This window comes from Onychostoma macrolepis, chromosome 11 (genome assembly GCF_012432095.1).
Source record: "Onychostoma macrolepis isolate SWU-2019 chromosome 11, ASM1243209v1, whole genome shotgun sequence".
Classification (NCBI taxonomy): domain Eukaryota; kingdom Metazoa; phylum Chordata; class Actinopteri; order Cypriniformes; family Cyprinidae; genus Onychostoma; species Onychostoma macrolepis.
The window spans coordinates 26878158-26892465 of NC_081165.1; the positions used below are offsets into that span (position 1 = coordinate 26878158).

The following is a 14308-nucleotide window of genomic DNA, read 5'->3' on the forward strand; positions in this document are numbered from 1 at the left end:
TGTAATTACATTTGTAATTAATTTCTGTAATTACATTTATAATTACACTGTTGACCCATTCCTTACACCTTAACCCACCCTTAAACCGACCCATACCACCAAACCTGTCCCTAACCTACCCGTATCCCACCTCAGTAGCAGCAAAAGTGTTTTGCAATACAATATGAACACAATAAGTACATTGTACTTATTTTTTGATGTAAGTACATAGTAGTAAAGGCCACCTAATATAAAGTGTGACCAATGAATTCACTAAAATCAACTAGAATTTACACGAAAGCTGAAAAAATAAAAATAAACGCCAATTCAAAATATTAATAAAATCTACAATAGTACATAAATAATACTAAAATGACACTGATGCAACACTAAAAGCAATAAACAGAACTCACTGCCATTGGTTGAATGAGCAGATAGCCCCGCCCACAAATCACGTCATTGGTTGACCTGATTTGTGGCTTGTTCATACTATTAGATCAATGTTTTGAAATCGACACAGAGTCACAGCATTTCAAAACACTGAGGAAATCAACCAATTTTAGTCACATTTAGTGACTCTGCATACTAAACAGGAAGAGAATTTTATTTAATTATCACACTCTTCACCTTACACTTCTTTTGTAACGTTATCCTGCTTCCATGATACAGAATGAGAGGGAGAGAGCGAGGGCGGCGTACGCTCTGCTGCCCAGGAATGCAGGAAAACAATCACGTGAAACGTAGGATGCTTACTGGAATGCTGGGGGCTTTTTACAACTCCAGAAACGGTTTGTGGTTTTTGGCAACAAGAGAGAGAGGAAGAGATTTTATATTTCTGTTTTATGTTCCATCTTCCTCAGCCCTGAAGTATCGGGGGGAGTCTCAGAGAGAGTGGACAGGCCTGCTCGTTCATTAAAGTCGGTCTGTTTAAACTCTGCCACCCTGAGAGAATAACAGCCTCAGCTACTCTCGGCAGCGGCAAGCGCTCATAAACAACATCACACCTCTGTAAACACAGCAACTCAAACGCATGACGCTTGGAGAACATGATGGAAAACAGAAGAGGGAAATATGCTACTGTCATCCAAGATATTACGGGAATTAATCATATGAAGAAAGAAATTCAGCGAAACCCCACGGCGAGAATTATGGAGAGGTGGTGGTGGTCTAAATGTCCTAATTAAAGCCCGAACCCCTCCCGAGGAAGGCAAAATGAAAGAAATTAATACTTTTATTCAGCAAGGATGCGTTAAATTGATCAAAAGTGTCAGTAAAGACATTTAGAAGGAATGTTGTGAAGGATTTCTATTTCAAATAAACGCTGTTCTTTTCAACATTCTAATCATCAAGGAATCATGAAAAATCAAAAATATCAGATTCTTGAGCAGCAATCAGCATATTAAAATGAATTCTGAAGATCATGTGACACTGAAGACTGGAGTAATGATGCTGAAAATTCAGCTTTGATCACAAGAATAAATTACATTTGAACAGATATTCACATAGAAAACAGTTCTTTTAAACTGTAATAATATTTCACATTATTACTAATTTTGCAGTATATTTGATGAAATAAATGCAGCCTTGGTGAGCAGAATACACTTCTCAGAAAGCCTTTTACCAACCACTTTTTTTTAACCACAAAATTTGTAAATTAAAGATTATTAAGACTTTATTTATGTATTCATTTATTTATTGGAATTGGGAAGTGTACAAAAATGGAAATTTCAGTAATTTGGGTCCAGTTGAAATGCCTCAAAAACACACCTTCAAAATGCATCATATGGATTATTATTATTATTCCTCAAATGGTCCATAAGTCGTTTCTCAAGTGTGCAGCCACCCTACAAAAGGTGCTTTTAGCTCATCACAGGTATGCTGTTCATTTAGGAAACTCTTCCTACATCAGCATCTATAGAAACTGCATTAAAAATTCAACTCATGAATAAAACATCGCCCATCTTCATACTGATGTTATGTAACGTGTTCAGTTTCCTGTACGAGGCACAAGAGCCTCCGGAGTTGCTCTGTGGGCTCGAGGGCTTCGCTGTGAATCAGAAATGGTGTGGGAGCTTCAGAAGGAGCAGAGAAAGTGTGAACTTACACCCACGTGCTTTCTGCTCTCCCACACAGCAAATCACTGCATGTCATGTGCGAGTGGGCGTCACATTATCAAGCACTAGTTACAGCTATTCAAAGCCAAAAACGCAGAGAGTAACAATACACTTCTGCTGATAATAATTACATCGCTTTGTTTCTAACCACAGCTTTCGAGCTCCAAAAGAAGGTCATGTGCATCCATTAAATCCTGATTTATCAACTAGCGTCATCACAGATGGACTTTGCGATTTCGACTCACCTGCCAGAGCCTTGATGCGCGAGCGCTCGAATAATCGGGCCGAGCTGTTCTCATTGTCCCATTCATCCTCCCAGCGGTTGTTGACACTGTCTTGGTATTGCTGCTGGATATCCATGTGGTCGAATTCTGCGGCTACTGTCGTCATCCTGACCTCTGACCTTTCGCCTTTTCACCGTACACACTTCCTCATGGGCGGCTTCCTCTGAAGCCCTGCTGGAAGAGACGGAGTGGTCAAAGGTCATTACGGTTAGGGAGTATTACAGTTTTCATGTACGAACCTGTGAAATTATTAGATATGTAACGGAGATGCCTACATAAACCTACAATGAATCTTTAATTATTTTTAGACCATATTTTCTGCACTGAAATTGGAAAATAATCTGCAGGAATTTTGTGCAATGGATTTAAATAAAATACAATGGGATTAAAATGAACTTGGAAATAGATAGAAACATGAAATTAGCCAAATACTCAAGTCAAGTGTTCTTCTTTTTGTGGTTAAAAAAAATTGCAAAAACAAATTTGCAAAAATAAATAAATAAATAAATTATATATATCTATCTATATATATATCTATCTATATATATATATATATATATAATGTGATATGGACCAAAGGGTCTGAAATAAAGGAATAATAATAATATAATATAATATAATATATATATATATATATATATATATATATATATATATAAATTAAAAGCAGGCAACAGTTCCATTTGAACTATTATTTTGCTAAAAAAAAAAACATTAAAATGCATTTTATATATAATTTTAACTCACAAAATTAAATGATTAAAAATGTAAACATTATAACATTATATATAAAAATGCATTTTTTTTTTTTAGCAAAATAATAGTTAAAATGAAACTGTTGCCTCCTTTAACTTTTAAATATACCAAATACTATATATAATATATATAAAATACGTTGCAAATATATGTAATATTTCTATATTTTTCTAAATAATATTTCTGTAGATATGTAAGAGATAAAAGAAGGCAACAATTATCTAATTGAATTTTTTTTTTTTAATTTACATTTTTTTAATTTATTTTTTTTATTATTAATTTGGAATAACATGCTCTGATAAAGTTCACAACAAGACAACGGAGGTGTATCATGAAAGTAAATATAAATATTGAACTTAAGTAAAACAATTTAAAAAAAGAATATATTTTTTTCTCCCCATTATCAGTGTTTATTCATAAACACACTGGCGATCTGGGAAAGTGTCTAAATGAGTCTTTAATTGTTTGCTCTGCACTGCTGACCTTTGCAAAGAGACAGCACTTATTTCCCATCAACCCATCCTCGCTCTCCATCTTGAGACAGCTGCTTCAACATTCATTCATCCATCAAGAAGAAAATCTCAGGTCTGCTTTATCTTTGTGCTTTAAGCACGTACTGCCACCTGTTGGACGGCCCCAGAACTGCCCCGTAACGTCCTACGATCCACGGACAAGCGCAATCATGTGGCGTTCCTCAGCCGTGAGATAACTGATATCCGTGACAGGCCAGTCGAGCTCCTGCCAGAGCTACAGTAATGTATGTTTCTCCCACCCAGTTCACCGCATTCAGCACTGCGCTCCTAATTGAAATCAGCAGTCCGTTCTCAAATGCATGAGTGCATCTCAGCGTGATCACATCAGCCGATACTTTCTTTCACATGTGCATGATTCATCCTAAAAGATCAGCAAGTTATGATGCACAAAAACACCCGTGCAAAACTAAAAAGCATTGCTTTTCAGTGTGAAAACGCAGGGCGGCGTTCCTGCATGCAACGTTTATCTTTCTAATTGCTACCATAAGGATTACCCTATAAATATTACTATAAATATTTCTGTATAGTATTCATTTACTGTTTGTTTTTATTTATTTATTTATTATTTTTACAGTTTAATATGTTAGATATTTAACCCAAAAAGAAGGAAACAATTATTACATTTTAAAAATTGCAGTAAATATTAAGATTATTAAGACTAATATTTATTTATTTAAATGGCCGGTCCGTCAGCGTTTATGTTTATTTCAAAGACAAGCTCAGAATCTTGAGTGTTTTAGTTTTCAAATGATATATAGTTTATGATAGTTGATTGAATATGTTTCTAAAAAAAAGGTAATTAAAAGCACAGACACGCCCCAAACACGGGAGGTTAAGTATTTATTTATTTATTTTTGGAAACATGCTCTGATGAAAAGACCAGGCAAATGTGTATCATGAAAGAAAATATAAATATAGACAAAAGTAAAGCAAAGTAAAACAAAATAGAATTGTTATTATTATTATTATTTTCAGTAGTAGTTTTAGTATGTTTTGGTCATTTTTTGTTTTGTTTTTGATTTTGTAAAAAACTTTTCTTTATAGCTTTAATTTCTATTTTATTTCAGCTTTTGTTTTAGCACTTCAACTTGCAAAGGCAAAATGTCTAATTTTTAAGTTTATTATTATTTTTTTTTACATTTAAGTCATCTAATATTTCCATTGTATTTTATTTTATTTTATTTCTGCTTTATTCAAATTATTTTTAATAATGTTTGCTTTAGTTAATAATAACAACACTGGCTAGTTTTTATAAGATGGTAATACAATGTTCTTTGGAAAAAAACGATGGCACTTTGGGTTAAATAGATCATTTTAATAGATAGATTATCTATCTATCCATCTATCTAAATATTAATGATGTATGATTACTGTGTGCTTGATTCGCTGTAAAGGATCAGCAGGTTATGATGCACAAAAACACACATGCAAAACTAAAACACATTGCCTTCCGGTGTGAAAACGCAGGGCAGCGTTTATCTTTCTAATTGCCACCATAAGGCTTCGGTTGTATGAAATCAAGCGTGCGGCTGAGCTCCTATGAGATGTTTTTCTTCAAATACCTCCCACATAACTGTCTTTGAGCAGCGCGGCGCTAAAACCTCACGGAACGAGAGCTTCTCAACCAAACGCAGAGTTTCCAGGGCATTTTCATCGTGAGAGTAACACCCGTGTCCCAGAAACGGCTGGTGGCGGTCTGCTAAATATAACAGCGCCGCTGGGACGGGCTGTTTTACTTCTGAAGAGCTGAGAGATTCGGCTTCGGAGTGCGTACTCCAGCAGAACGACAGCCAAGATGACACAGAAAGCAAGGACAAAGAGATCACTGGATTCAAAACAATGTCACGCTGACATACCAGGACTGTGGTTTAATGATGGTATCAGAGGGTAATACTATGGTACTTTGATACTATATGTGACCCTGGACCACAAAACCAGTCTTAAGCATCAAATTTTCGAAATTGAGATTTATACATCATCTGAAAGCTGAATAAATACGCTTTCCATTGATGTATGGTTTGTTAGGATCGGACAATATTTGGCTGAGATGCAACTATTTGAACATCTGGAATCTGAGGGAGCAAAAAAAATCTAAATATTGAGAAAATCACCTTTAAAGTTGTTCAAATGAAGTTCTTAGCAATGCATATTACTAATCAAAAACGATGTTTTGATATATTTACAGTAGTAAATTTACAAAATATCTTCATGGAATATGATCTTTACTTAATATACTAATGATTTTTGGCATAAAAGAAAAAACTATAATTTTGACCCATACAATGTATTTTTGGCTATTGCTACAAATATACCCCAGCGACTTAAGACTGGTTTTGTGGTCCAGGGTCACATATGGTACTGAACTACAATGATTGAGTACTATGTCATTTATTTAAAAGAAATATAATATTAAATAAAATATCCCATATTGGTGGGAAATATGTGCAGTCAGACATAAGTCAGTGATAATGGGGGATTTCTGAAGGATCGTGCGAGACTAATGACGCAGAAAATTCAGCTGTGCATCACAGGAGTAAATTGCATTCAAACATATACTCAAATATAAAATAGTAACTTTAAATTGTAAAAATATTTCACAATTTTTACTGTATTTATTAACAAATAAATGCAGCCAAGGTGAGCATATGAAACTTTTGGAGAAATATTGTAAAATAAATACAAAACACACACTAACACCCTTAAAATGTCACACTCCAATCAATTTCTAAACGCACATTATATTGAATAAGGAGTGACTAACTTGAGTAAATGCAGATATTTATGGAGTAAGGACGATAAAGACGGCAGGTGGAGCCGCTGGAGACGTTCTCATGTCAATATGTGAGCTGGACTGACGGCTTTGTCTGGCTCAAACACAAGACGCACACATCTTATTGATTGTCTAAGTCAGGCGAGCGTCTGTCCTCTGCAGTAAAAGCCTCGGCCAAGTGCACTGATGCATCGACTCAGCGGCCCGTCATCACAGTCCTCTCCGACTCTACGTGTTTGCACAACAGAAAAACCCACGCAACCTGTCTCGGCAACTTCTTGCTGATATGAAAGCTTCATCTTACAAAAAGAACGTTGGAATTTGCATAAAGATGTAGCGTTGAAAAAACACACCATGAAAGTACTTTGCATATCATGGTATATCATATGAACACAATTATTAAACACAATTTCCATGTGCATCTATATATTTTTCTTGACATGGTGCTGCTGTAATACCACGTTTTTCAGATATGTATCATAATTAAAACACAAATAAATACAATTTAAATATGCTAATCATCCAGTGACATGGTATATATCAAAATAACATGGCATTACCACTCTAAAATAAATAACATTATATTTTTAAGTGTTATTTTAGTATTATTTATACTTTTGATATTTTGAATTAACTTTTATTTTAATATTTTTCTGTTTAAATTTTAGATTAGGTTTGTTATGTGATTTTGCATGTTTTATTAGTTTTTCTGTATAGCTTCAATTGATTTTTCATTATTTTTTTTATTTCAGTTTTAGTACGTATTTTTGTAATTTTTATTAGTTTTTATATTTCTTTATAGCTTCATTTTATTCATTTTTTTTATATTTTTCAGTTTTAGTATACGTATGTGCTTTTGTAATTTTTTACTTTTTGCTGTGTAAAGAATTTCTGTACATCATTTATTTTTTATTTCAGTTTTAGTAGTTTTAGTATGTGCTTTTGTCATTTTTTTATTTTTAGTTTAGCTTTAATTTATATTTTTATTTGTGTAGTTTGTTGTTGTTTTAGTAGTTTTAGTTTGTTTTGTCATTTTTTTAACAAATATTTCTATAACATTATTTATTTTTAGTAATTCAACTTGTGAATTAATTCAACAAAATGTGTTTTTTAAGTCATGTTTTTTAAGTTTTATTTTATTTCAGATTTTTTTATCGAAAATTAATAAAAAGTTAAAATTTTTATGTTAATAAATTTTTTTTTTTTTGGAAAATACCATAGTACTTTGGGTTAAATACTAATGATTTACAGCATGTGAATACTTTTATTAAAACATCACCTGACACCCTTTTTAAATCATTGTACCACGTCAAGGTTTGTAGGTACGTGACTCAAGGTCAAATCTGAAGGATCTGAACATGATATTTGTCTGAAAGCTGATGCAGGTGACAGCTAAGACCAGGCTTTATGATCGGGCTAACGCTAACACACGTTTATGTGAGTGTCAGCATCGTGAGTGTTTGTTTCTGCCCATACTGCTGAGGTCAAAGCTAGCGCTAGCATGTACACGGAGCCGCGCTAGTCTTGTCTGCAGAGCTTTTTATAGCAGCGGCACTGGCACACACCCAGAGGCTGCTGGGACAAACTGCATTAAAGCACAGCAGAGATGGACCGAGAGAAAGAGAAAGAGATCAGATCTAGCCCAAAACCATACACTTAACATTTCAGATCATGTGCTAATCAGGGTTTTAAATTAACTTTTAAATTAAGGGGCAATTCTGCCCCCTGGAATTGATTTCCAGGGGCACCCTTTAAGGCAAATTTTTATAATTACCTCATTAAAATGTGTTGTTTTTATGTCAAATACTTACATTTAAGCAGATACTTCAATAAATCATAACACTATAGACTGTAACAAATCTTTTTTTTTTTTTCAACATCAACAAAAGCCATCAAAAGAAGCTGTATCTGAGATGGCATTTATGCTTATTTACACATTATGCTCATGTATATGTATTTGCACTAAAAATGCATAGCCTAATATGAATGTAAATAGCTTATAAATTAAAACACAGGAACACATTAGAGGGTGAAGCTGCAATTTCATGACAAAATCATCATTGTTGATTATAGCTCTTGATATTGTAATAATGATTATTAATATTGATGAATAATTTTTGTTGGGAAAAACCATGGCATATTCTGCATGGCATATATAAAAAGTGATAAGTTGACTTAACTTAAAAAAATTGAGGAAACCTGTTGGCTTAAAATTATTAAGTAAATAATAATTAAAAAAAAAAAGTTAAGTGAACTTGACAATTCACTTCACTTATTTTTTTTTAATTATCAAATTTTAAGGCAACGGGTTTCCTCAATTTTTTTATGTTAAGTCAACTTATCACTTTTTACAGTGTGGCTACAGACAAAACAAGCTAAGAATCATTTTCTTAGATATAAATCAAGACTTTACATTGGTTATTTCCATATAGCATGAAAAACAAAAGGGTTATTATGTTGTAATAAAAAAAAAGTGACCAAAGAACACTGAAGCGATCCAAAAAACCCTGTTATAATCACTAAAGCTGTCTACAAAAAATTAATCTCTTACACCTTTCTTCGTTGATGATGATGATGATGAGAGAATTTATGAGTTTCAGTCAGAATCCAGTCAGTAGCTATGTTTCTATCCACCTATTTTTATGCGCATTTTGGGATATCGCATAAAAAAATAATAATAAAAAAAAAAAAAAAACGCTGGATGGAAATGCCTAGATGCGCATAGATTCTAAAAATGTGCATAAAAAAGTATGCACTTCATTTCTTATCCGGTAAGAAAACATGTGCACACACTACGATGGAAACACTTTTACCGAATAAATTAATGCGCATCAAAAAAAAAAATTTTTCTTTGCAATATTTAGCGCAACTTAATCAGGAAGTGTTCATAAGCTCAACATAAACGCGTGTGATTAGTTATAGCGCTCAATGCTGCAAACCGCGGGTAAAAATAAATGTTACGTGACGTAAGCAAATTACTGTAATCGACACTTTTCATTTATTTCACTGTAATCGCCACAGCTGTAATAGCTCTAGCTTAATTACGAGGTTAAGAGGCTCCATTTCAGTTAAGATGTTCCCTTCGAAGGCAGCTTTACTAAGTTTTAGAACATTATCAAGTCATCTCGTCAGTCATAATCATTATCTTTCTGATGCACCGCTCTGCTGTTATCAAAGCGGTCCTCTCTTCCTCTGAAAGGCCATTACAGTCTATTTCTCCCTCCATTTCTCTCCACAGATTCAGTTAGCTGGTAAACAACATGAGGATCTTATATCAGATCGCTTCGACGTTACACCGCTGAACAATCTTCACAAACTGCTGAGCTAATGAGATCAGATACTATCGTTTTAAAATGCATAACTCTTTTACCTCCATTTAAAAGCTGATTGGTTGTAACATGTCACATGACCTATTCTGAGGTGTGGCCTCCTTCTGCTAAAATCACATACACTAAAGATGTTTTTGATAAAAGTCTCTGATGCTCACCAAGGCTGCATTTATTTGACCAAAAATACAGTAAAAATTGTGAAATATTATTACAATTCAAAATGGCAGTTTTCTGTGTGAATATATAATAAAATGTAATTTACTCCTGTGATGCAAATCTGTATTTTCAGCATCATTACTGCAGTCTTCAGTGTCACATGATCTTCAGAAATCATTCTAATATGCTGATTTGCTGCTCAAGAAACATTTATTATTATTATCAATGTTGAAAACAGTTGTGCTGCTGAATATTTTTTGTGGAAACCATGATTATTATTGTTTTCAGTATTATTTTGATGAATAGAAAGCTCAAAAATAATTAATTTGACATGAAAATATTTTGTAACATTGTCTTTACTGTCACTTTTTGATCAATTTAATGCATCCTTGCTGAATAAAAGGTCAATTTTTTTTTAATGCATATTAAGTTCAAATAATGCAATTTTCAATTAAATAACTTTCATTGCAGTTTTATCTTACTAACCAAAATTTATAATCAATAGATAAACATTCATATAGTGATTAATAAATAGATAAAATTATTTTATTATCTATAATTATTATTTTTATAATAATCACAACATTTATTTTGATTATAATTAATTATAAAATATTTATTACAAAATCATAATAATTATAGATAATGCTATGTAATAATTATTATTATATAGCTTTTTATTATTATATTATATAGATTATTATTAGAATTTTTTCTAAGGGTTAAAGCTTAAACTGATTTTGTTAGATGTGTAATTTGATCAAGATCAATTCTTACAACAAAAAAAAAAAACCTTGACATTTTTCTGGTCCATCTCGACTACAAGGTCACACACCTTGCACTTGTTTCTTGCCTATTAACGGATGAGTTTTGGATACATATTTAGAAAAGCTTTAAAAGCTTTTCAAGAAGCCGGCCCTGAGATTCACATCCCGGATCGATTGTGTGTTAAAACCAAAATGGATGCCATCAGAGTGATCAGCAGTTACGGCTCTCTCTGGCTCCATTTAGCCGTCAGTGTTTCCGCCCACCCTATCATCTGCAGGAAATGAGCGCTGGGATGCGGATGAACACTGCGGCCTTCACAAATACCCTCTGTTGCATTTTCATTTGTGTTTTGGCCCCCTCTCGCGCCCCATGAGGTGGAAACGGCCGAAACCCCTCTGAGAAACACAGTAAAGCGGCTATTATGAACGAGTATGAATCCGGAAACTTCAACTCGGGCCAGAGGGTTTCTCAGGAATAAACAACCCTGCTCAGCGAAGCGAGAGACATATCGTGATCGCAGCCAATAAACGGGCTTTCGATATGACAGCTTTGTGTTTTAGTGACCAACTCGAGCCAAGAATCATGACGGGAGACGCATAAAAGCTTGCGCTGCTCATTGGATTGAGATACGTTTGGAAATTGAGGCCGGTTGGTCGCAGGAGGCCGACGCATGTGACCTCCAGCAGGGGGCAGCGGCACACGAAAACAAAGACTGGCCTCAAACTAATGAATGTGTGTTTCATAGAGATCTCAACAGACAGGATCTGCAGGGTGAATGTCTGAAGAGATGTCATGAAGGGCTTTAGCTTGTGTGACCCAGATGGCAGCTATAAAAACACGAGTATCTGATAAACACGTCAGTGTGGATTTACTATCACGCACGTGGAATACAGTTCAACGGGGTGAAGCTCGCAAAGCAATGTCCAGGTCATATTTACAACCCCAATCAAAGATGGGAAAATTTTTTTTATATTTTTGAATATTTTAGGACCTTAACGTTATAATATTTTTTGGATTGTGACATTATTTACTTTTATTCTCAAAATAAAATAAAATAAATATATATATATATATACTTTTGCATATTATTTACTTAACCTTTCTTTGCTTTTTTGGATTGTGATATTGTTTTCTTTCCCATTAAAATAAAATAAAAATAATCTAAAATGCATAAAATTGCATACAATTTTAGGACCTGGACACTTTTTTACATTTTGTTTTTTTGGATTGTGAAATTATTTTTATTCTCATTCATGTATAAAATAAAATACAATACATTTCTGCACATTTTAGGACCTTAACCTTTGGATTTTTTGGATTGTGATATCATTCCAATTTATATAATACAGTAACGAAAATAGAGTACTTCTAATTCTACCATGATGTATAATTTGCGTTACAGAAATGACAGAATTTGGGGAATAAAATTATTAATTGTGATGAAAAGTAATGCAATGCACACTGCAAAAAAAAAATTAATCACAATTTATATCAAAAATACAAATAAATATTGCAAAATATAATTTTTCTTTGATTTTGGGCTGAACTGTGAGCCAGGCGTGTTTCCTTTGATTTCTTCACACGAGCAGAGCTTCATTTCTAAACGCTGATGTGTGAATCTCCATGGCAGCCAGCATCCTTGGAAACCTCAGTGTTTCCAAATGAGTGAAAGAGCCTTATTGTGTGGAAAGCCATCAAACTCCAGCACAATGCTGCTTTTTCTCATTGTCACATAAAGCTATCTGGACCATGTTAATGTGTTTCTCTGCGTTTCATAACAGCTCAGTTCTATGAGTTCGTCCTCTCTGAATGTCACACAGAATGTGAATATTTTAAATCCACATGCATTATTTACTGTACGAGAAGGGAAATTCTTTCACAGAATAATACTTCAACTTTCACACTATCACAGTTTCTGCCACTGTAATATAAACATAAATGTCCATAAAGCCATGATAACACATCATTTGTTGTTATAAGTCAATAGTTTCCACCAAAATACCATATTTACCACACTGAGATGTGATTCACTGTAAATGAATCACTCATAGAAGCTTCCAAAATGTTTGTCATTTTAGTACCTTTCTTTGATTACAATAGTGGTAAATACAAATTTCACTGTAGTACTTAGTAAAAAAATGCTGTGGTATCAGCTGGTAATACTATGGTACTTTGAAATAGACTGTGGTACTGAAATCCATGGTACTTGTAAGAGTACATTTCTAAAATACCATGGAACATTTTTGTAAGTGTACTTTGGAATGGCAGGTAAAAATTAAAAATATGATAAACATTCAGTACCATGGTAAAGTACAATGATATTACCATCTAAAACATTATGATGTTTGCAGCTTTTTAAACAGTATGTAAGAGATGTGTAATTTTTACACTTTTATAACATAAAATAAAAATAAATATATATTTTTGCATATTTTTAGGACTTACACCTTTTTGGACTGTGATATTAGTTTCATTCCAATTAAATTAAATTAAAATAAAATACTTTTGCATGTCACTAGTTTAGATTTTTACATAAAATATTAGTAAGAGCAATTGCAAAAGTAGTGCTTTCTTCATCAAAACAAATAACTGATGAGTATATGAGTGTGTTATTTTGTTAGAAACTCTGGTTACCATGATACTGCCAATCTGATACAATTGTTATTTTTACAGCTTATTATACATTTAAAAAACATGAAAAATGAAGGGGGGAAAACTATGTGTTTTAAAAGACCCCATGTTCATTTATGATGAGATTTGTACATGTTCTGAGGAAAACATTAGCATGAGCAACAGTGTCTGTGATGCTTTCTTCGTCTAAAGCAGTAATAATTATAGTAACTATGGTATTTTGGCAGAAAGTGTGGTTGCCATGGAGATATTTGTACAGGAGCTGCTCTCACAGACTGCAGGCCCGAGTGCGTGGGACAGTACTGAGATCTGCCGCACAATGCGTTGCCTAGGTTACGCTGACATTATGCTGCCCCACTGATGGACGAGTGGGACGAATCCTGCATTCTGCTGAAGCCTTCCACCCCGATACAGCCCACGCACACACACACACACATTCCACCCCGATACAGCCCACGCACACACACACACTCCACCCGATAAAGCCCACGCACACACACACACACATTCCACCCCGATACAGCCCACGCACACACACACACACACACACACTCCACCCCGATACAGCCCACGAACACACACACACATTCCACCCCGATACAGCCCACGCACACATACACACACCCACACACACACACACATACACCCCGATACAGCCCACGCACACACACACACACACACACACAGATACTCCACCCCGATACAGCCCACGCACACATACACACAATCCACCCCGATACAGCCCACACACACATACACACACACACACCACCCCGATACAGCCACACACACACACTCCGCACCGATACAGCCCGCGCACACACACACACCACCCGATACAGCCCCACACACGCACACACACACACACTCCACCCGATACACCCAACACACACACACCCCGATACAGCCCACGCATGCGTGCACGCACACACACATCCCACCCTGACACACACACACACTCCACACCAATACAGCCCCCCCCCACACA

General features: G+C 34.5%; 1 protein-coding gene across 3 annotated transcripts in view; it reads right to left on the bottom strand.

The window, feature by feature from the left end:
* Positions 1-14308, bottom strand: part of sptbn1 (spectrin, beta, non-erythrocytic 1) — a 104228-nt gene that overhangs the window by 67439 nt on the left and 22481 nt on the right. For 2 of the 3 annotated variants that reach the window (XM_058791971.1, XM_058791968.1), the window contains exon 2: positions 2339-2551. In XM_058791971.1, the coding sequence (XP_058647954.1) occupies positions 2339-2483 (145 nt within the window). In that variant the 5' untranslated portion in view covers positions 2484-2551. The remainder of the gene's footprint in view (positions 1-2338; positions 2552-14308) is intronic. The other variant, XM_058791969.1, reaches the window with a different exon arrangement.